Here is an 18,611-nt window from a genome sequence, read left to right as displayed (position 1 = left end):
AATTGACTCTTGTCATTGACCACGATGTTGATTCCTCCACTCTTGCAAGGGAAGGGAATGGAAGGAAAAGGAAGTTGGAAAAGATAGTGACTACATATGGTTTCAATAGGTGAAACTGTGGGGAGACTGTATCTTAGGCTATGGGTACTACCAAGGTACAGATGTATTTTGAGAACATTTAATAGGTGACCATGGTACATAGTGTATATGCAATGAGAGATGAGTTAATCGCTGCCTCAGAATATATAACATATTTTTGTTCACTTGTTTACTGGTTGTCTTTCCCTTTAGAATGTAAGTTCCATGAGAACAAAGACTTTACCTTGTCCACTCCTATTAGCTTTGGTGCCCAAAACAGGGTCCAGCAAAAAGTAGGTACTCAGTTATGCTTTGTTAAATGTGTGAAGCTCAGACAAGTAGTTTGCACCCATATTTTGAAGGTCAGAATAAGAAGACTGTATTTAATTCTCTTTGACAAGGGAAGACTGTCAAAGTCTTTTATAGCAGGATAGTGAAACAACCAAGGTTTTCGTAAAATACCTCTAGGGATAATGGGAATGATAGATTAGAAAGAGAGAAATTTGGAGGCCTGTAGTAATTTTAGGAAACATTTATTATCTATATTTTATGGGATGCTTACTTAGAAGTAAAATGATTTTGTTTTTATATCATGTTTTAAAAGATTTCAGGGGCACCTGGGTGGCTCAGTAAGTTAAGTATCGGACTTTGGCTCTGATCACGATCTCACGGTTCGTGAGTTCGAGCCGCCCCCCCCCCCGCCCCGCCACCCCTTCGGGCTCTGTGCTGACAGCTCAGAGCCTGGAGCCTGCTAGGGATTCTGTGTCTCCCTCTCTCTCTGCCCCTCCCCCGCTCATGCTCTTGTGTGTCTCTCTCTCTCAAAAATAAACATTAAAAAAATTAAAAAAATTCTTATCATAGATAATAAGATTCATCCATTTCTATAGTGTAGTATACTGAATTTTAACATAATATACTGAATTTATACATAAATATACAGTATATACATAAATATACTGAATTTTAACATAATAATTACAACTTGGTGGTTTTCGCAAATTATTTTCAAAAATGGTTGTAAATGTCAGGTAGACAAAGCTTTAAATATTGGTGATCTTTTTAGTTAATTGCTATATCTTAGTCATAAAAAAATTCGATACAGAGGTGTGTGGCTGGTTCAGTCAGAAGAACATGCACCTCTTGATCTCAGGGTCATGAGTTTGAGCCCCATGTTGGGTGTAGAGATTACTTAAATAAAAAACTTTTTAAAAATAAAATAAATATAAAAAATTCAATACAAGAAGCATTTATTGAGAGGATTTATGGGTCAGGTACCTGTCAAGGACTCTGTAGTGTTTGAGATCTTACCCTACTTATAAGCTAACAAGTTTGCTTGTTTCATGGCTGTCAGAAGACACAAGACTCCTGGGTCAAAGACAAAGGACTTTATCATCATTGCAAAAGCACTGTCCAGACTTTCATGCTTATTTCCGATGATTTGCCATGCCCCTGCAGTGCCATGAGGCTAACACTGAAGACCCGTCACAGATACCTATATACACAGCGTGTTGCATTAAAGGAGGGGATCCCTGAGCTCGCCACTCTTTATAGTAAACAGTATCAGCCTGCTTCTTGGCAGAGGAAAGGCATTACCTCATCCTTCAAGATTGCTCACTGCAAACTCAACTCTGAGGAATGGCCTGCGGAAAGAGTGGTCAGGATTTTGCATTCTTGGCATACGCAGAAAGAATGTACAGGGACCCTCAGGGACCAAGGAGATGGCCTCTTCCAATAGTACTGTGTTAGTGCGAAAAAGATACAGACTCCTAAAATGAAATTAGGCCAAATCTAAAATACAATTTTCTGTGGAAAAACACTGGAAATATTAATTGGAACTGAGGTGTACAACATTACCGGTGCTCCCTCCCCATCTGGATAACACTACTGATGAGATTTGTCATCAGTCTGATATTGATGAGTGTGAGGAAGATGAGTTGAAAATTTAGTGGGAGTAGTTGAAAATCATTATATTAAGTGCTTAAAAATTTATGAATTTAAATTTAACCTTTCTTGGTTGAATATTACTAGACTACAATGGTTTTTTTCCAAACGTGATGAAAAAATGATACTTCAGACCGTAATAATGATAGTAACAATTGCCACCACCACACCAACAGCAGTGAACATTTCTTTTTTTTTTAATGTTTATTTATTAATTTTTGAGAGAGAGACAGAGTGTGAGCAGGGGAGGGTCAGAGAGAGAGGGAGACACAGCATCTGAAGCAAGCTCCGAGCTAGCAACACAGAGCCCCGTGCGAGGCTCGAACCCACGAACCGTGAGATCATGACCTCAGCCAAAGTCGGATACTTAACCCACTGAGTCACCCAGGAGCCCCAGCAGTTAACATTTCTTAAGGGCTTACTATGTGACATGCATCATTCAAAGTGCTTCTGGGTATTAACACACTAATCCTGACAATAACTGTATGAAATAGGCACTATTTTTTTTTCATAAGAAGAAATTAAGGCCCAGAAAGTTAGGTAATTTACATCATATCACATAGCTAGAATACCAGGAAGCGTTCAGCCACGATTAACAGAAACTCTCAACAATTGGTGCGTTTATTATATGATGCAGGAAGACCAGAGGTATGGCGGGCTTTAGAGCTAGTTGATTCAATGGCTAAACAAAGTCATCAGTGAAAATCACTTGTTTTTTTTTAACAGCTCACCATTCATGTACGAGCTTTGCCCTCTGACTGGCCCCACTTGTGGTCACCAGATGGCCGTGGCACTTCTTGGCATCGCTTCCACGCAAGGCAGTGTTCGGTCACAGAGGAAAACTCTCCCCTGGTGCCCTGTCGGTGTCGGAGTGTAAAAAGCTTTCCCACAAGCCCCCAACATATCTTTCCTCGGGTCATTCTTGCCAGAAGCAAGTTCCACACCCTCCCCTAAAACATCTGCCCAGAAGAATGGGATCTCTGTGATGGAGACAAGACAAGAGTTACCCTCGACAGTGGGAATATGATCACCCTGCCCTGATTTCTGTGGGAGATACATGTGAGACTCTGCCAGCAAATAAGGAGGGAAAGGGTTGCATGGGGGGTGCTCCCAGCAGGGTCAGCTGGTCAGCAGACAACGGAAGATAGAAGCACTCTGTCTTCTTCGGGGTCTGCCCTGAAAAGTCTGGTGATTCTCCTTGGGCTTTCGTGGCTTTCTTTGTTGAGCTGACATTTTATAAGCTGGTAGTTGTGGTAAGTTTGATCACATTGACGGAGTGAATCCAGAAAATTGGCTTTCTTTTTACTGTTTACGATAGCCATCATTCAAGGTCGGTAGGAAGAGTTTACAAATACTTAAACTCCTTGCCTACTCAGATTTCTCAAGAAACGGAGTCTGAAAATCAAATACAGTATGGTGGTGTCATGATCCCAAAGAAGAATCCTCAAATTGTTTGGTTCTGGGAACTGTGATCGTTCCTGGGGACCTCAAAGAGCTTTAGTTGATGCCTATTATTCATGGTAACCGTATTAGAATTTTACAAGGAGAAGTGAAGAATATACATATATTAATTCATTGAAAATAATGGTAAACCAATTCTATGTTAAAGTAAATAACACAGTTTAAAGAAAAATGAACTTGATTTTTGAAAACAAGAACTTTAATGAGTATAGTGTCATTGCTTTACATTTTTGCAAACCTTTTCAGTGCCCGGCTTCGTGGGGTAGCTGAATTCTCATATCTGCTTCTACATTCATGTCTTATGCTCACATAACCTGTAGCTTCTGGAAAACTCCACTGAACGCTTGGGAGAGCGTGATGGTGGAAAAGGAAAATAAAATTTTAATGCTATCGGGGTGCCAGGGTGGCTCATTTGGTCGAGCGTCTGGCTTGATTTCGGCTCAGGTCATGATCCCATCCATGGTCGTGGAATCCAGCCCCGTGTGGAATCCAGTCCTGCCAGAGCATGGAGCCTGCTCAAGATTATCTCTCCTTCTCCCTCTCCCCTGCTTGTGCACTCTTTCTCTCTTAAAAAAAAAAAAATCTTAATACTATTATGAAAATAATTTTGACCTTGTGGACTCCCTGGAAGGGTGTCCTGGAACTCCAGGGGTCCTCAGGCCACATTTCAAGAACCCCTATCTCAAAGTATTTTTGCTTGTATGCCTGTGTATAATTTATAATGGGTTTAAGCAGTAGCACAGGTAAAACAGTAGATAGGATATTAAAAGGAGGCTCAAATTGATCATAACTCAGAGAATGGAATTAAGATGAGTACCAGTAGAGCAATATGCCCAGTGCAAGGAATCTGATAATCCAGCAGAGTCCTGGTGAAAACCCCAAAGCATGAGCAGCTAATTCAGAACTTTCCTCACCCCACAGGTCCCTTTGAATCTTTAAAATATAATATGATTTGGGGCACCTGGGTGGCTGAGTCGGTTAAGCATCCAAATCTTGATTTTGGCTCAGGTCATGATCTCACGGTTCGTGGGTTCGAGCCCCCATCAGGCTCTATGCTGACAGTGCGGAACCTCTTTGAGATTCTTTCTCTCCCTGTCTCTTTGCCCTGCCCCACACATGCTCGCTCTCTCTCTCTCAAACTAGGTAGACTTTAAAAATATATATAACATGATTTACACAAAAAGATGTGGAATAACACACATGCTAAAGGAAATATCTATTCTATAAAGCACTTTTCATCTCCGTTTATTTTTTCCAGACTTAAAATTTCCGATGATTTGAAGATTGGCTTTTTCAGCACAGACCATGCTACTCAAACAGATTCCAATGAAATTTTGCCATTGAAAGAGTTGAGTTCATCTACAGAGAAGCTAGTTCAGGTAAATCTGGATTTATTTAGAAACTTCTGAGATTATTTTAGGTGTCATTTACCTTTATGTCTCTTTCCTTCACAGAATGGAAATGAGTAAAAAAATTTAAATATTAGCATCTTTTACAAGCTGAATTGGATGAGAGCTGTATTTTTTTAAATAATTTGTATACACTACTGCTTGTATTTACATCATGCGCATATATGTTTTGCGAAGTGTGTTGTTACTCTCCTTGAAATTCTTTTGACATCTGTGAACATTTTCTATTTATGATACCTTCTGAGATCAGACGAGATCGTGCGTGTTCAGGCTGGTATGGCCGTAGACTATTTATGATACCTTTTAAAAATTGTAAAATACTTTTGGTGTGTAGAAAAATGTGGCGAATACTACAACGAATAACTTGGGTTACCCATCATACAGCTTTGTCGAATCTTGACATTCCATCATATTTCCTCTGGATCTTTCTTGATTGTTAAGAAACAGCACATTTCATACACATCGGATATCAAGAGTTATTAAGGTCCCTAATCAATAAAACTGTCACACGGGATAGCATACAACTATAAATACTCTTGTGTCCTTCTTTCTGTTTTTTCACTCAACAATATAACTTGAAAATCATTCCATATTGATACATAGTTTCCTTGCCTATTTCAAAAGTACATCATATCATAAAATGTGCATCATTTATTTAACTATCCCTCTATTAATGGATGTTTTGGTCATCTTAAATCTTCTACTGCGATGAATAATTCTGTACATACTCATAAGCCAGCAAATTTGTGGCATAAATTTAAAAGTGGAATTTCTGAGTCAGAGGATGTATCCATTAGTCACTTTGAAGGATATTGCCAAATTGCCCTACACGGAGATTGTATCAATTTACACCCCAACTCATAACTTTTGAAAGTTATTTTCTTACATACTTGCTAATTTATTGTCTTTCCTAATGCCTTCAGAACGGTTTTATAACTTCATTTCCTTTGCAGTTTGGCGCGCCGGAATGACTGACTTCTGGTCAGTAGAATTAGGTGGAAATATTATGTGGCAACTTTGGGGAACCTTCCTTAGTGAACAGTTCATGTGCACTCATTTTGTGCTACTTCACTCCTTCCTCCACCTCTTCTCCCTACCTCCCTTCCTTCCTCCTTCCTACTTTCCTTCCCTTCCTTTCCTTCTTTTCCTTATTTCTGTGCCTAGAACATGGGTGCTAACGTTTGTACCGTGATTTTGAGGCAGTGCATGCAGCGGAGTGATTTTGAGGCAGTGCATGCAGCGGGGTGATAGAATGGGAGGGACTTGTGTCATTTTCACCACTGATTGCCCACATCAATTTCCAGTGAAAGAGAAATAATTTCTCATTGACACTTCTGTTATTTGGAGTTCTAAGATATAGCTGAACCAAATTCTGACACAATATGCTTAAATCAGATTAAGAGTGTTTCCTCTATTTTTAATTAATAAGAGGCATTTTAAAAAATATCATGAATGACTGGATTTGAATGCTTTTCATGGATCTACTGAATCATATGACTTTTTTCCTTTACATGATGATGTGGTGAAAACTGATTTCTTTTTTTATTCCCGTAATCTTTTTTTTTAATTTGTTTATTGTTTAATTTACATCCAAGTTAGTTAACATGGCGCAACAATGATTTCAGGAGTAGATTCCTTAATGCTCCTTACCCATTTAGACCATTCCCCCTCCCGCAACCCCTCCAGCAACCCTCTGTTTCTTCTCTGTATTTAAGAGTCTCTTATGTTTTGTCCCACTCCCTGTTTTTATATTATTTTAGCTTCCTTCCCCTATGTTCATCTGCTTTGTATCTTAAATTCCTTATATGAGTGAAGTCATATGATATTTGTCTTTCTCTAATTTCGCTTAGCATAATACCCTCCAGTTCCCTCCACGTAATTGCAAATCGCAAGATTTCATTCTTTTTGATTACCGAGTAATATTCCAGTGTGTGTGTGTGTGTGTGTGTGTGTGTGTGTGTGTACATCTTCTTTATCCATTTACCTGTCAATGGACATTTGAGCTCTTTCCATACTTTGGCTATTGTCAATAGTGCTGCTATAAATATTGGGGTGCAGGTGCCCCTTCAAAACAGCACACCTGCATCCCTTGGATAAATACCTATGGCTGGACCATAGAACAGTTCTATTTTTAGTTTTTTGAGGAACCTCCATACTGTTTTCCAGAGTGGCTGCCCCAGCTTGCATTGCCATCAACAATGCAAAAGAGAGCCTCTTTCTCCGCATCCTCGCCAATATCTGTTGTGGCCTGAGTTGTTCGTGTTGGCCATTCTGACAGGTGTCAGGTGGTATCTCACCGTGGTTTTGATTTGTATTTCATTGATGATGAGTGATGTTGAGGAAAACTGATTTTTGAATAGTAAACCCGGAATGAACCCAGCTGGACCATAATAATTCTTTCTGCTTTCTGCATCATTTGCTATCATTTTACCAATGATTGTTTTCATTTATGTTCCTAAGAGATTGTCCTGTAATTTTCTTTTCTTCTTACACTATTGTTCAATCTTGGCACCAGGGTCTTAGTACCTTTATAAAATGAGCTGTGAGATGTTCCTGACTCTTTTCTCTGGAATAATTGACATGAGGTTGGAATTACCTGTTTCTTTATTTGTTAGAAGTCACTTGTAAAACTGAATGTGCCTACTTTCATTGCTATTTTGATTTTGTTATGGATATATTAAGGTTTTCTTAAATCTTCTTGGGTCAGTTTTGACATGTTTTTCTACCAAAGTATTCAGAACGGCAAATTTTTAAATTACTGTCTTCTCTTATTATTCTTAAATCTTTATTGTATCTGTAGTTATATATTTTAAAAAAACTATAATTTTGTCCGCACACTCATTTTTCCCTAGATGAATCTTGGCAGTTTTATCTATTTCATTAATTTTTTCAGAGACTCAACTTGTAGATTTATTAATCCTCTCCATCATATCTTCATTTCTAGTACATAAATTTCTTATCTTTATTATTTAATTTTTGCTGCTGTTTTGGGTTCGCTCAGTTTTCCTTTGTCTAATTGCTCGAGTTGGATCTCAGTGTCAGTTAGGATGGCATATCACTCTATTTTTAGAAAATGCAACTATCGTGGCTCCCCTGCTTACACTCTGTCCCTCTGTCTCCCCAAAATAAATAAAACATTAAAAAAAAAAACTTGAAGAGGCACCTGGGTGGCTCAGTCGGTTAGGCATCTGACTTCAGCTTGGGTCATGATCTCATGGTCCTTCTGTGGGTTCGAGCCCTGCGTCAGGCTCTGTGCTCACCGCTCGGAGCCTGGAGCCTGCTTCAGATTCTGTGTCTCCCTCTCTCTCTGCCCCTCCCCTGCTTGCACTCTGTCTCTCTGTCTCCCCAAAATAAATAAGACATTAAAAAAAATTTTTTTTAATAAAAAATAAAAAAAAAGAAACTGCAACTATCGTGCCTTAATCCCATAGGTCAGTCAGAGTTAGATAATCCATAGTTGGGGCAGTAGCTCTCTGTTGTTATCTATATACCAGACTTGTTTTATTTTTTCAAATCTCCATTATTAGTGCACGGTTTTGCTTTCAAATTTCTGACCTCATAGTAGCAAGATTGCTGTTTCACTTCCAGTCTCCATTTGCTGTTCATGGAGGAAGGAGAAGAGGAGAGAAGTAGAGGGGGCGGCAGCCATGTGAGGAAAGCAGAAAACCCCATAGAAAGCCCCCGCTTGTTGATCGTTGGCCTTAACCGTATCCCTTGACCCCTTTAACTGGACGGGGTTCTAGAGAAGTGAACATTTTTTTTTTAATGTTTATTTATTTTTGAGATGCAGGGGAGGGGCAGAGAGAGAGGGAGACAGAATCCGAAGCAGGTTCCAGGTTCTGAGCTGTCAGCACAGAGCCTGACGTGGGGCCCGAACCCACTGACTATGAGATCATGACCTGAGCCGAAGTCGGACGCTTAACCGACCGAGCCACCCAAGCGCCCCTAGAGAAGAGAGCATTTTAACTAGACATATTTCTGTTCCAAAAAGTCCTGGTCCTCTCAGAAAGGAAGAACCAGTGTAATGGATATTGGGTTATCAGCTACCAAAGCCTATAGATCATTGTTTTTGAGGCCTCCTCTTTTCTTTGATAAGCATTTACAGTCTTATATTTCCCATAAAGTACTTTTTTACTTTCATTCCACAAATTCTGAAATATAGTATTTTTATTGGTATTCATAATACTAATTATTTTTATTAGTTATTGCTATTAATATTTATCGGTATTAGATTGAAATACTCTAACATTTTCCAAGTATGCTTTTTAGTTATTCTGATGTTGTTGATTTTTAACTTCAGTCCTTTGTTGTCAGTAAAAACTCGTTGTGAGACAAATCATTTGGTGTTTGTTTGCAACTTGTGTTCGTGTGAGGTCGGTCTTTGTCATTGTGCCCTGGATATGGGAAATTAAAGATAAGCTGCACTTGTTAAGAGTTGAGAGCGTATATACATGTATGTGTATATGTGTATGTGTATATATATGTATATGAACATATATGTATGTGAATATATATGTATGTGTATACGTGTATGTATATATGTATATGAATCTATATGTATGTGAATCTATATCTATATCATCTATATCTATATCTATCTATATTTTTACCATTCTCTTCAATACTAATATACCTATATCAACATTCTTTGATATAGTGTTTGCCTGATAAATCTTTCTCATTCTTACACTGACCTCATTTCTGTGTTGTGCCTTAGTACGTCTTTTACAAATTATATATAGCAGGTTTTAAAAATCCAACCTAAGGGCTCCTGGGTGGCTCAGTCAGTTAGTTAAGCGTCTGACTTTGGCTCAGGTCGTGATCCCACAGCTCGTGAGCTTGAGCCCCGCATCGGGCTCTGTGCAGACAGCTCAGAGCCTGGAGCCCACTTCAAGTTCTGTGTCTCCCTCTCTCTCTGCCCCTCCCCACTCATACTCTGTCTCTCTCTCAAAAATGAATGAACATTAAAAAAAATCTTTTTAAACATTCCTATATATATTAAACTAATAAGAGGTAAAACTAGTCTTTTATATTTGCTTGGATATTTACTATTTCCAATGCTCTTCACTCTTTCCTGAAAGTCTAAGTTTCCAGCCTGTAATATTTCTTTTTAGCCTGAAGGAATTTCTTTAGCAATTCTTGTCTTGGGCAATGAATTCTCATAGTTTTCTTTATTTAAAATGTTACATTGATTATAGCATTTTTGACTGATATGTACTTTTTTACTTTTTGCTGTAACATTGCGCCTCTGACTTCCATGCTTTCTAATAAGAAAACATCAATCATTTCAAAAGTTATTCCCCTGTGTATACTCGTTTTCTTTTCTGACTGCTTTCAAGATTTTCTTTTTGAGGCGCCTGGCTGGCTCTGTTGGTAAAGTATGCCACTCTTGATCTCAAGGTCATGATAGGGCATAGAGTTTACTTAAGAAAAAAAAAAAGTGTTTGTTTTTTTTTTTACCTTTAGAGAGAGAGAGAGAGGGACAGAGTGTACACATGAGGGGAGGGGAGAGGGGCAGAAGAAGAGAGGGAATGAGAGAGAGAGAGAGAGAGAGAGAGAGAGAGAGTCTTAAGCAGGCTCCATACTGATGTGGGACTCAATCCCATGACCCTGGGATATGACCTGAGCCAAAATCAAGATTTGGGCACTCAACCGATGACTAAGCCACCCAGGTGCCCCTAAAAAAAGATTTTCTTTTTACCTGTGGTTTTCAGCAGTTGAATTGTTATGTACCTAGGTGTGGTTCATATGTATTTATCCTGCATGAAGTTTGTTCAGCATCTCGAGTCTATCTTTCACCAAATTCGGGAGCTTTTTGGCCATTATATCTTCACAAAAACACATTGTATGTTTTGATGACGATCAGAAATGATTCTTAGTCACCATGCTAGTTATATATTTAAATGTTTGGCTAGTAAATTCACAACAAATATGAATTTTTTCCTATCTTTTCTGATTTAAAATCCACATCTTGGATGATACTTTTTGAGGTGTGATAAAGGGTTGTTGTTAATAACCCAGGTATTTTGTTCCATTTAGGAAGAAACCACCAGGAACCTTCTCTCCCTTACTCCATTAGCATATGTTAATTTAGCAAGTTAACTGGAGTTCTCCAATGTGCACCATATTTCAGAGGTATTCTTAAAAGGCAGGACAAGCCCCTGACCACATTCCAGACCATATGCTCATGTTGGGGAGGAGAAATTTTTATTGACCCTTCAATATTCATCTGGCTGGTCTAAGAATCAGATTGATGTTCGACAGATTAACAGGAGAAAATCAAGCAATTTTGTGACACGTACACCCCCTGCATATATGGGAGAGACCCAGAAAAACTGAGTAACGCTGAAATGGCGGAAGCCGTCACCTTAAATACCACCTTCAACTAAACACAAAAGAAGATGTTGGGGGAGGTAGGGCACAGTTATGGGAGGTTACCAGGAAAAGCTCAATAAACAAGGGTATGGTAGTTATGCAGAGTTAAGTCAACATAAGACTTTCTAGGGGAGTCTGGGTGGCTCAGTCGGTTAAGCATCCCCCATGATCTTGGCTCAGGTCGTGATATCATGGTTCATGAGATCAAGTCCCACATTTTGGGCTATGTGCTGACAGCACAGAGCCTGCTTGGGATTCTCTCTCTCCCTCTCTCTCTACCCTTCCCCTGCTCACGTGTGCTCTCTCCCTCTCTCTCTCTCTCTCTCAAAAATAAATAAATAAACTTTAAAAAAAATGGTCTTTAAAGATTTTGTGTCATGCCCCTCTTGCTGGTACAGCTAAAGAGACACCCTTACAAGTGGTGATTTCCCTTATAAATGTAAATGTCTCTTATAAAAGGGAAGCTTATACTCAGTTTTCAGAGCTTCTCCTGTGTTTGCAGTTTCTTAAAAAGAATCAGCCTAAAATAATCAGTTTGCCAAAGAGGCTTGCTTACCTTGCGGTGGCAAAATTTGCTTCTCTGTGCCCGGAACCAGGCAATGTGCTAGAACCTTTACACAGAGCGCCCTTACTCTCTACAATAATGTAGGTTTTTCCCATTTTTAGGTCATTAGATCTCTTCAGGTGGATTTTGGGTTCCTCAGAGAATTGCTTCAGCTGAAGTTTGAGGACCGTCTTAAAGAGGAGTCTTTCAACCTGTTCACTGCTCTGCATGACAGGATCCTAACAATCGAAAAACACTATCAAGAGGTACAAACTCTCTCATTTCCTTTGTTTTATATGGCTTGATCACCTGCTTAGGTAGATACCTACTGCAGGTTTGAATTTAGCAACTCATGAGGGCGATTTTATTTGCCTACGTTGTGTCTCATAGAGTAGATAATACAAATAGTAGCTTTACTTTGTGCCAGAAACTTTGTGAGTGCTGTGTACACAAATTAATTTAATTCTCACACTCACCTCATAAAGCAGGTGCAATTATTATTATCCTTCTTTCACAGATGAGGAAACTGAGGCCCAGAAAGTTTAATTCACTTGCTCAAGGCCACCGGTTAAAACAAAACATCAGGGTTTATGTTCCCAGCCAGCCAGTTTGATGCTTGAGATCTGACTCTTAAGCACAATTTTATATCCTTATTTGTGCTTATTATCTCTGTAGGAGCCAAAGGCTTGAAAATTCTGCTGTTTCAAGGAATTTTCTAAAATCTTTGGTCAGGTTAGCGTACGTATCTGTCATTAAGAACAGGTATGGGGGGTGCCTGAGTGGCTGGCTGAGTCAGTTGAGCATCCAACTCTTGATTTCGGCTTGGGTCGTGATCTCAGGGTTTTGGGATTGAGCCCCATGTTGGGCTCCACACATGGAGCCTGTTTGAGAGGTTCCATCTCTCCTCCTTCCTCCCTGGCCGCCACCCCTGCTCTCTATCTAAAAAAAAAAAAAAAAAAAAAAAAAGAACATGTACTGTTACTTCTCAGCTATAAAACAAAAATCTCATCTCACCATTCTAAGAGCCACACTAAGCCTTTTAAATTTTTTTTTTTTAATGTTTACTCATTTTTGAGAGACAGAGACAGAACACGAGTGGGGGACGGGCAGAGAGAGGGAAACACAGAGTCCAAAGCAGGTTCCAGGCCCTGAGCTGTCAGCACAGAGCCGGACGCGGGGCTGGAACCCATGAAGCATGAGATCATGACCTGAGCTGAAGTCGGACGCTCAACCGACTGAGCCACCCAGGCGCCCCACACTAAGCCTTTTAAATGTGTTTCCTCCTTAAGTCAATGCTTAAATGAAACCTGATCACCCCTAATCTACAGATAAGGAAACCGAGATGCCAAGGTCAGGTAACCTGCTTCAGGTCAGACAGATTGAAAGTGGCACAATGATACTGAAATCCAATTCTGTCTGACTCTAAAACCTAATCGTTGTTTGCACTCCATGCTGGAATCAGAATTGACATCAAAATCAAGATTTGTGAGTTTTTTTTAATGTACTATCTTTCATTGTTATCCAAAACAGTGGTCAAGTGATTTGATTAATCAGAAAATCACTCTGGTTGATGGATTAGTGGCTCTAGATTTCTTTTTATGCGCATATCCTATTCAAAAGGTATAAGGACCGGGACAAGATATGAATCATAAGTAGATTTTATTACTATTAAAAGCAGTTCCAGGAAGATACTAAAAAGATATGTGAAGCGAAAGAACGTGTTCAGATGATCTGTATTTATTTTATCCATGTGAGCTCTCTATTGCCTTTGGTTAAGTGTAAGTAAAAATTGACCGCAGTGTAATAGCTTTAGTGTAGGAGAAATGGTTGCAAATTGAAGTGTTCACAAGATTTGTGATGATCTGAACGATGGTTTTATATGGAGTCCCTTAGTAGGTGTGAGAGCTATATTTGAAGCTACATTATGGTGCTCATTGTATTTATTTTTTGGTTTGCAGAATGAGGACATCATAAGAAAATGCTACAATCAGCAGTTGGCCGATGCCATAGCTGTTATCAAAGGAACGTACAAGGTGGGTTTTTAGTGCCGTCACGGACCGGGCCAGCGTCACGTCCTGGGATCGCACAGAGTGGGGCTCACTGTGGGGTCCCCGTCCGTGTTTTTGGCTTTGAAGAGCTGTTTGCTCAGTTTTCAGGTCACTGTTCACACGCACATTAAGTTGACCAAAATGCCACTTTATGGTGACAGATGTAACTTTGCAGACGCTGGAAAATTCCATCCTGGTATGCGGGTAAGTGAGGGAATAATCCAAGGTTTGTTTGGTGGGCGTGCAGTTGGAGGGAAGGCTGGCTAGCCTCAGAGGGTTCACTGGGTCTGTGGTAAATCCCGATGAATCGTCTCTGACTCTCGGTCGAGTCACTTTTCTTTTGATGAGGACTCATCTATTCGCCAGGTACGGTGCTTCATTCTCCTCCATAGTGGGAAAACTCATCGTTTTCCGTGCTTACCCTGCAGGCTTAGGAAGGACCTTGTGCTTCTTTTAGATTTTATAACTGGAACCTTGTCTTTCCTGTCAATAAACCTCCGGAAGAAATATTTTTATTGTGGCAAACTGTGCGTTGATTACATGCATTTTTTCCTTGACACTTGCCACATTTGTACTTAATTATAACTGCTTGTTCCGCGTTCTGGTCCACACCAGACTGCAAGCCTTAGGAGGGCAGGGATGCTGTGTCTTACTCACTGCTCTGCCTGCCTCTTAGCAGGCCCGATGTGTGGTTAGCGATCAGCTAATATCTGCTAAACAGGTGGACGGCTGCCCACATTCGTGGCAGACACTGGTGACTCAGGAGTGATTCTCGCTCTTCCTTTTTTTATTAGCGGAAGCGCTTCTCACTTCTCTTCACAGTATTAAGGGGCCCAAATGCTGGGCCCTTTCTTTGCCTGCGCCCTTTCCAGATACGGCGGGAACACGGGCAAGGTCAGGTCCCTGACCAACGTGAGCTGAAGCTAAGTGGGCTCCGAGGTTATTCTTGGGCGCGTAAAGCCACCCGTGGGAAGAAATACCCTTCGTTTTCTTTGCTTGACACGTTGCCTCCTTCTGATGCTCGGGATTGCCGCGGCCAACCGAAAACGAAGGACTGAGACACTTTGGATGGGCGACGTACAGGTGGCAGAGTGAAAAGATGGAAAGCACTGGGCTCCTGGATGACATCACTGAACTACTAAATAGCCCCGGACTCGCTCTGCCCCTTGGCCCTTCCATTTCCAGACACAGTTACCCCTCTTGCTGTTCAAGCCACTGTTGGCTGCCTGTTCCGTAACCTACAGCTGGACCTACTGCTCTGTCAGCCGCCTCTCTGACTCTGCACCAGTCGTTTGCTAAAGTGGCTGGGACGGTGTCCCACTCACGTGCAGTGTTACCTCGCCCCTCTTCAACGGAGAGGACGAGCAGGAGCCTGACTCCCCCTCCTTGAACCTGGGCTGGCCTCAGTGCCTTGCTTGTCTGTAGCCAAGGTGAGGGCAGTGACGCCAGCTCGGAGACCAGGTCCAGAGAAGCCTTGAGGCTCCATCCTTCTACCCTTGGAATGTTTTCTCCGGCTTCACCCTCTCCGAATCCAGCTGCCGAGCCGCGAGAGGCCCAGGTTTTCGGAGGACCCACGTGTGGACACTAGGTCCACAGGCTCACCTGGGCTCAACTCCCCAGTCACGTGGCCCCCGGCCACTTCGTCCTTCCATCTGAGGTCCCGGGCAGTATGGAGCAGAGACAAGCCATCTCTGTGCCTGTCTTAACCCCCTGACTCACAGAGCCCGGGAGCACGAGGAACAGTTGTGGTTTCGAGCCACTAAGTTTGGGAAGATGTATTCTGCAGCAGTAAATAGAGGGGATGGCTTCCTTGCACTCCCATCAGTGAGCAGTTTCTGAATTACATTTGTTGGATGACAGAGTTCTGCCAGCACAATGTAGCATCATGGGTAAGAGTTAGCGTAATGTGTGTTTCAGAACAAGGACCCTGCAGTCAGGCTACTTGGGTTAGAATCCTGGCTCTGTCTCTTAATCGTTCGGCAACCCGAGGCAAAATACCGAACCCCTCTGCCTCCGTTTCCTCATGTGTCCACTGGGGATCATAGTACTACCTGCCTCCTATGCTTGTTACGAACATGAAGCGAATTGATCCTTGTGAGGCCCTTACAACTGTACCCGAGTCGGTTAAGTGTCCGACTCTCGGTTTTGAGCCAGGCCACGATCTCACGGTTCGTGGGTTCAAGCCCGACAACAGGCTTTGCGCTGGCCGCACGGAGCCTGCTTAGGATTCTCTCTCTCCCTCTCTCTCTGCCCCTTCCCTGCTCACACCGTCTCTCTCTCTCAAAATAAATAAATACACCTTTAAAAACACATAAATAAATAAACATTGTCACATATTCATGACAGTCCTTGGTACTGGTAAATTTTTTCCGCTCTTTTATCATCTTAGCATTCAGGCTTGTATCTTTCTGTCCACTGACTGTGGACTTCAGATACGATAAAGCGCCCTTAGGATACCTATAATAATTATCAATATTTATTATGTTGGACAATATGAAATTGCCACTTTTGGAGCCCGAAATGTCAAATATCGGCAATTTCATATAGTTCACCATAATAAAATACTTATTTTAACAAATAAAGGCAGCAACAAACTGCATAAAATATTAGGCTATATAATAACTTAATATTTTTTTTTAATGTTCATTTATTTTAGAGAGAGAGCACGCGAGCAATAGCCAGGGAGGGGCAGAGAGAGAGGGAGACACAGAATCCAAAGCAGGCTCCAGGCTCCAGGCTCCAAGCTGACGGCAGAGAGCCCGATGTGGGGCTGAAACCCACGAACCGCACGATCATGACCTGAGCCGAAGTCAGATGCGTAACTGACTGAGCCACTCAGGTGCCCCTAGGCTATAATAACTTAAAGTCAAATAAATTCATCTTCGATTTAGATGTTGAGTGAATGCTGTGTGCTGAGATATGCTGGACACTGACATTTCAGAGATGGAAGAAGGGCAAATGGAGGAAGATTATACACTAAACCATAATATACTTTGTTCGGTGCAGAGAAAAACACGTAACAGGAGTTATGTAAATTCCACAAAGGGAACAATTATTTCTGCCTTTGTGCTTTGGGAAGGCTTCACAGAGGAGGTGATATTTGGGGTAGGTTTTAAAGTAAGCTCTCAGTTTGTAGACAAGAAATGCAAAGGGATTCCAAGTAGACAGCATGGTGTATATTAGTCAGAATGTTTACAGTGGCAAGTTATACACATAGCTAATTACTCTGGCATTAGTTAAAAGAATTTATTGGTTCATGTAACTGAACAGTGTAATGATAGTAATGACTTCAGGAAAAGCTGGATCTAGGTGCTCAAATAATGTTATCGAGCAACCGTCCATCCCCTGCTTCTGCCTTCTTCTGTGAAGGTTTAATTTCCAGGCAGATCTTCTTCCCCCCAGAGCAACCTTAGAGCATCTCTTTCTAAATAGTTCCTACAAGAGTCTCAAGGCTGACCCTGACCAATCTGGCCTAGTGATTCTCCCCCGCCCCCACCGCAAGCCAAGCCAGAGTGACCTACGCATCTCAGGAGATGATATTGAGGACAGGGTTTACCCAAATGGAAAAGAGAAGTTTTGCTGCCCCAAGGAGGATTACTGGGGAGGCAAAACTGGTTAGGCAAACTGGCTTCCCACGTCCCATAGCATGTGAAAAGGCAAGTAGGACCTGGTCGGTCACTGACCGTTTCATTGCCCTACATGGTAGCTAGGAGCCATATGTGGCTATTAAAAATGAAGTCGAAATCAAATTAAAAATTCATTTCCTGGGTTGCACCAGCCAGAGGTTATCCAGCAACATTCTGTGAAACTAAGTAACAGGAGAACTCATGAAAGTTTGCACAGGTATATTTCAGTTATTTATTTTATTTTTCTATGTGTGTTAACAATAGTAAAAGAACAGTGCCTTACTGAGTGCTTTCTTTGTGCCAGGCACCATGCAAAGGTGTTTAGATACATTGTTTTATTCGGTCTTCACATGAGCAAGTAGCAAGAACTGGGGCCCCAAATCGAATCCTCACTTCCTAAGGTGGTAATAATAGGAACGATGTCGCAGGCTCGTATTCTAACCTAGTGCTCTTGCTAATTAGAAGGCAAATTAGGCTGCTACCAAAGTGCCTATGCTCTCGGGCTCATCCAAAACGTGGTGCCCAGAGATGAAGTCCAAGTATCTTTTGCTGGTTCAACTGCATGATATGAGCATTTGAAGTGGGCAGTAGGATCCTCCTTGGCTAACCGGGGAAACGGAGGCATGGCTACATTAAGCAACTTACCCAGAGCCACAGAGCTGGTCAGCAGTGGAGCTGGGACCCCAATTCCCATCTATGTCTCTAACGTGGTTCTACAGAAAATGGGAAATGCTTGGATTTTCTGAGCAGGAGAAGGAGAAACCCTTCGGGTTGGTTACTCCTGTAACGGTGTTAATAGCACATTGGAGAAACGGAGACTCAGGTAGATATACCATCTAGGAAGACAGAAACCGCGAGGAGTTTCCCCAGTGCCCGGCACTGTGCTTGGCTTTTAATAAATGTTTCTTGGAGAGAGACGGAAGGAAGAATGAGAAAGAGGGAAGGGTGGAAGAGGGGCACTATCTGTGGTTTAAGGCAGAATGTTGGATAGTGGAGGGAGGGACAAAAGGAACCAAGTTCTGCTCTAGATTAAAAGCATTAAAGAGACGAGGTCTCACTAAATGCAATCTGTGGGGCTCGTTAGAATCCTGGTTTGAACAACTGTCGGAAAATTTGGAGAAATTTTAAT

The 18,611-nt window shown here is 41.4% G+C and overlaps 1 protein-coding gene across 2 annotated transcripts in view; it reads left to right on the top strand.

Moving 5' to 3' along the window:
- Positions 1-18,611, top strand: part of CB4H10orf67 (chromosome B4 C10orf67 homolog) — a 162,650-nt gene that overhangs the window by 11,386 nt on the left and 132,653 nt on the right. For both annotated transcript variants that reach the window (XM_042991229.1, XM_042991230.1), the window contains exons 2-4: positions 4,739-4,859; positions 11,931-12,074; positions 13,767-13,841. In XM_042991229.1, coding sequence (XP_042847163.1) covers positions 4,739-4,859; positions 11,931-12,074; positions 13,767-13,841 — 340 coding nt within the window. The remainder of the gene's footprint in view (positions 1-4,738; positions 4,860-11,930; positions 12,075-13,766; positions 13,842-18,611) is intronic.

The sequence above is a fragment of the Panthera tigris genome, chromosome B4 (genome assembly GCF_018350195.1).
Source record: "Panthera tigris isolate Pti1 chromosome B4, P.tigris_Pti1_mat1.1, whole genome shotgun sequence".
NCBI lineage: Eukaryota > Metazoa > Chordata > Mammalia > Carnivora > Felidae > Panthera > Panthera tigris.
This window is presented reverse-complemented; position numbering and strand designations above follow the sequence as displayed.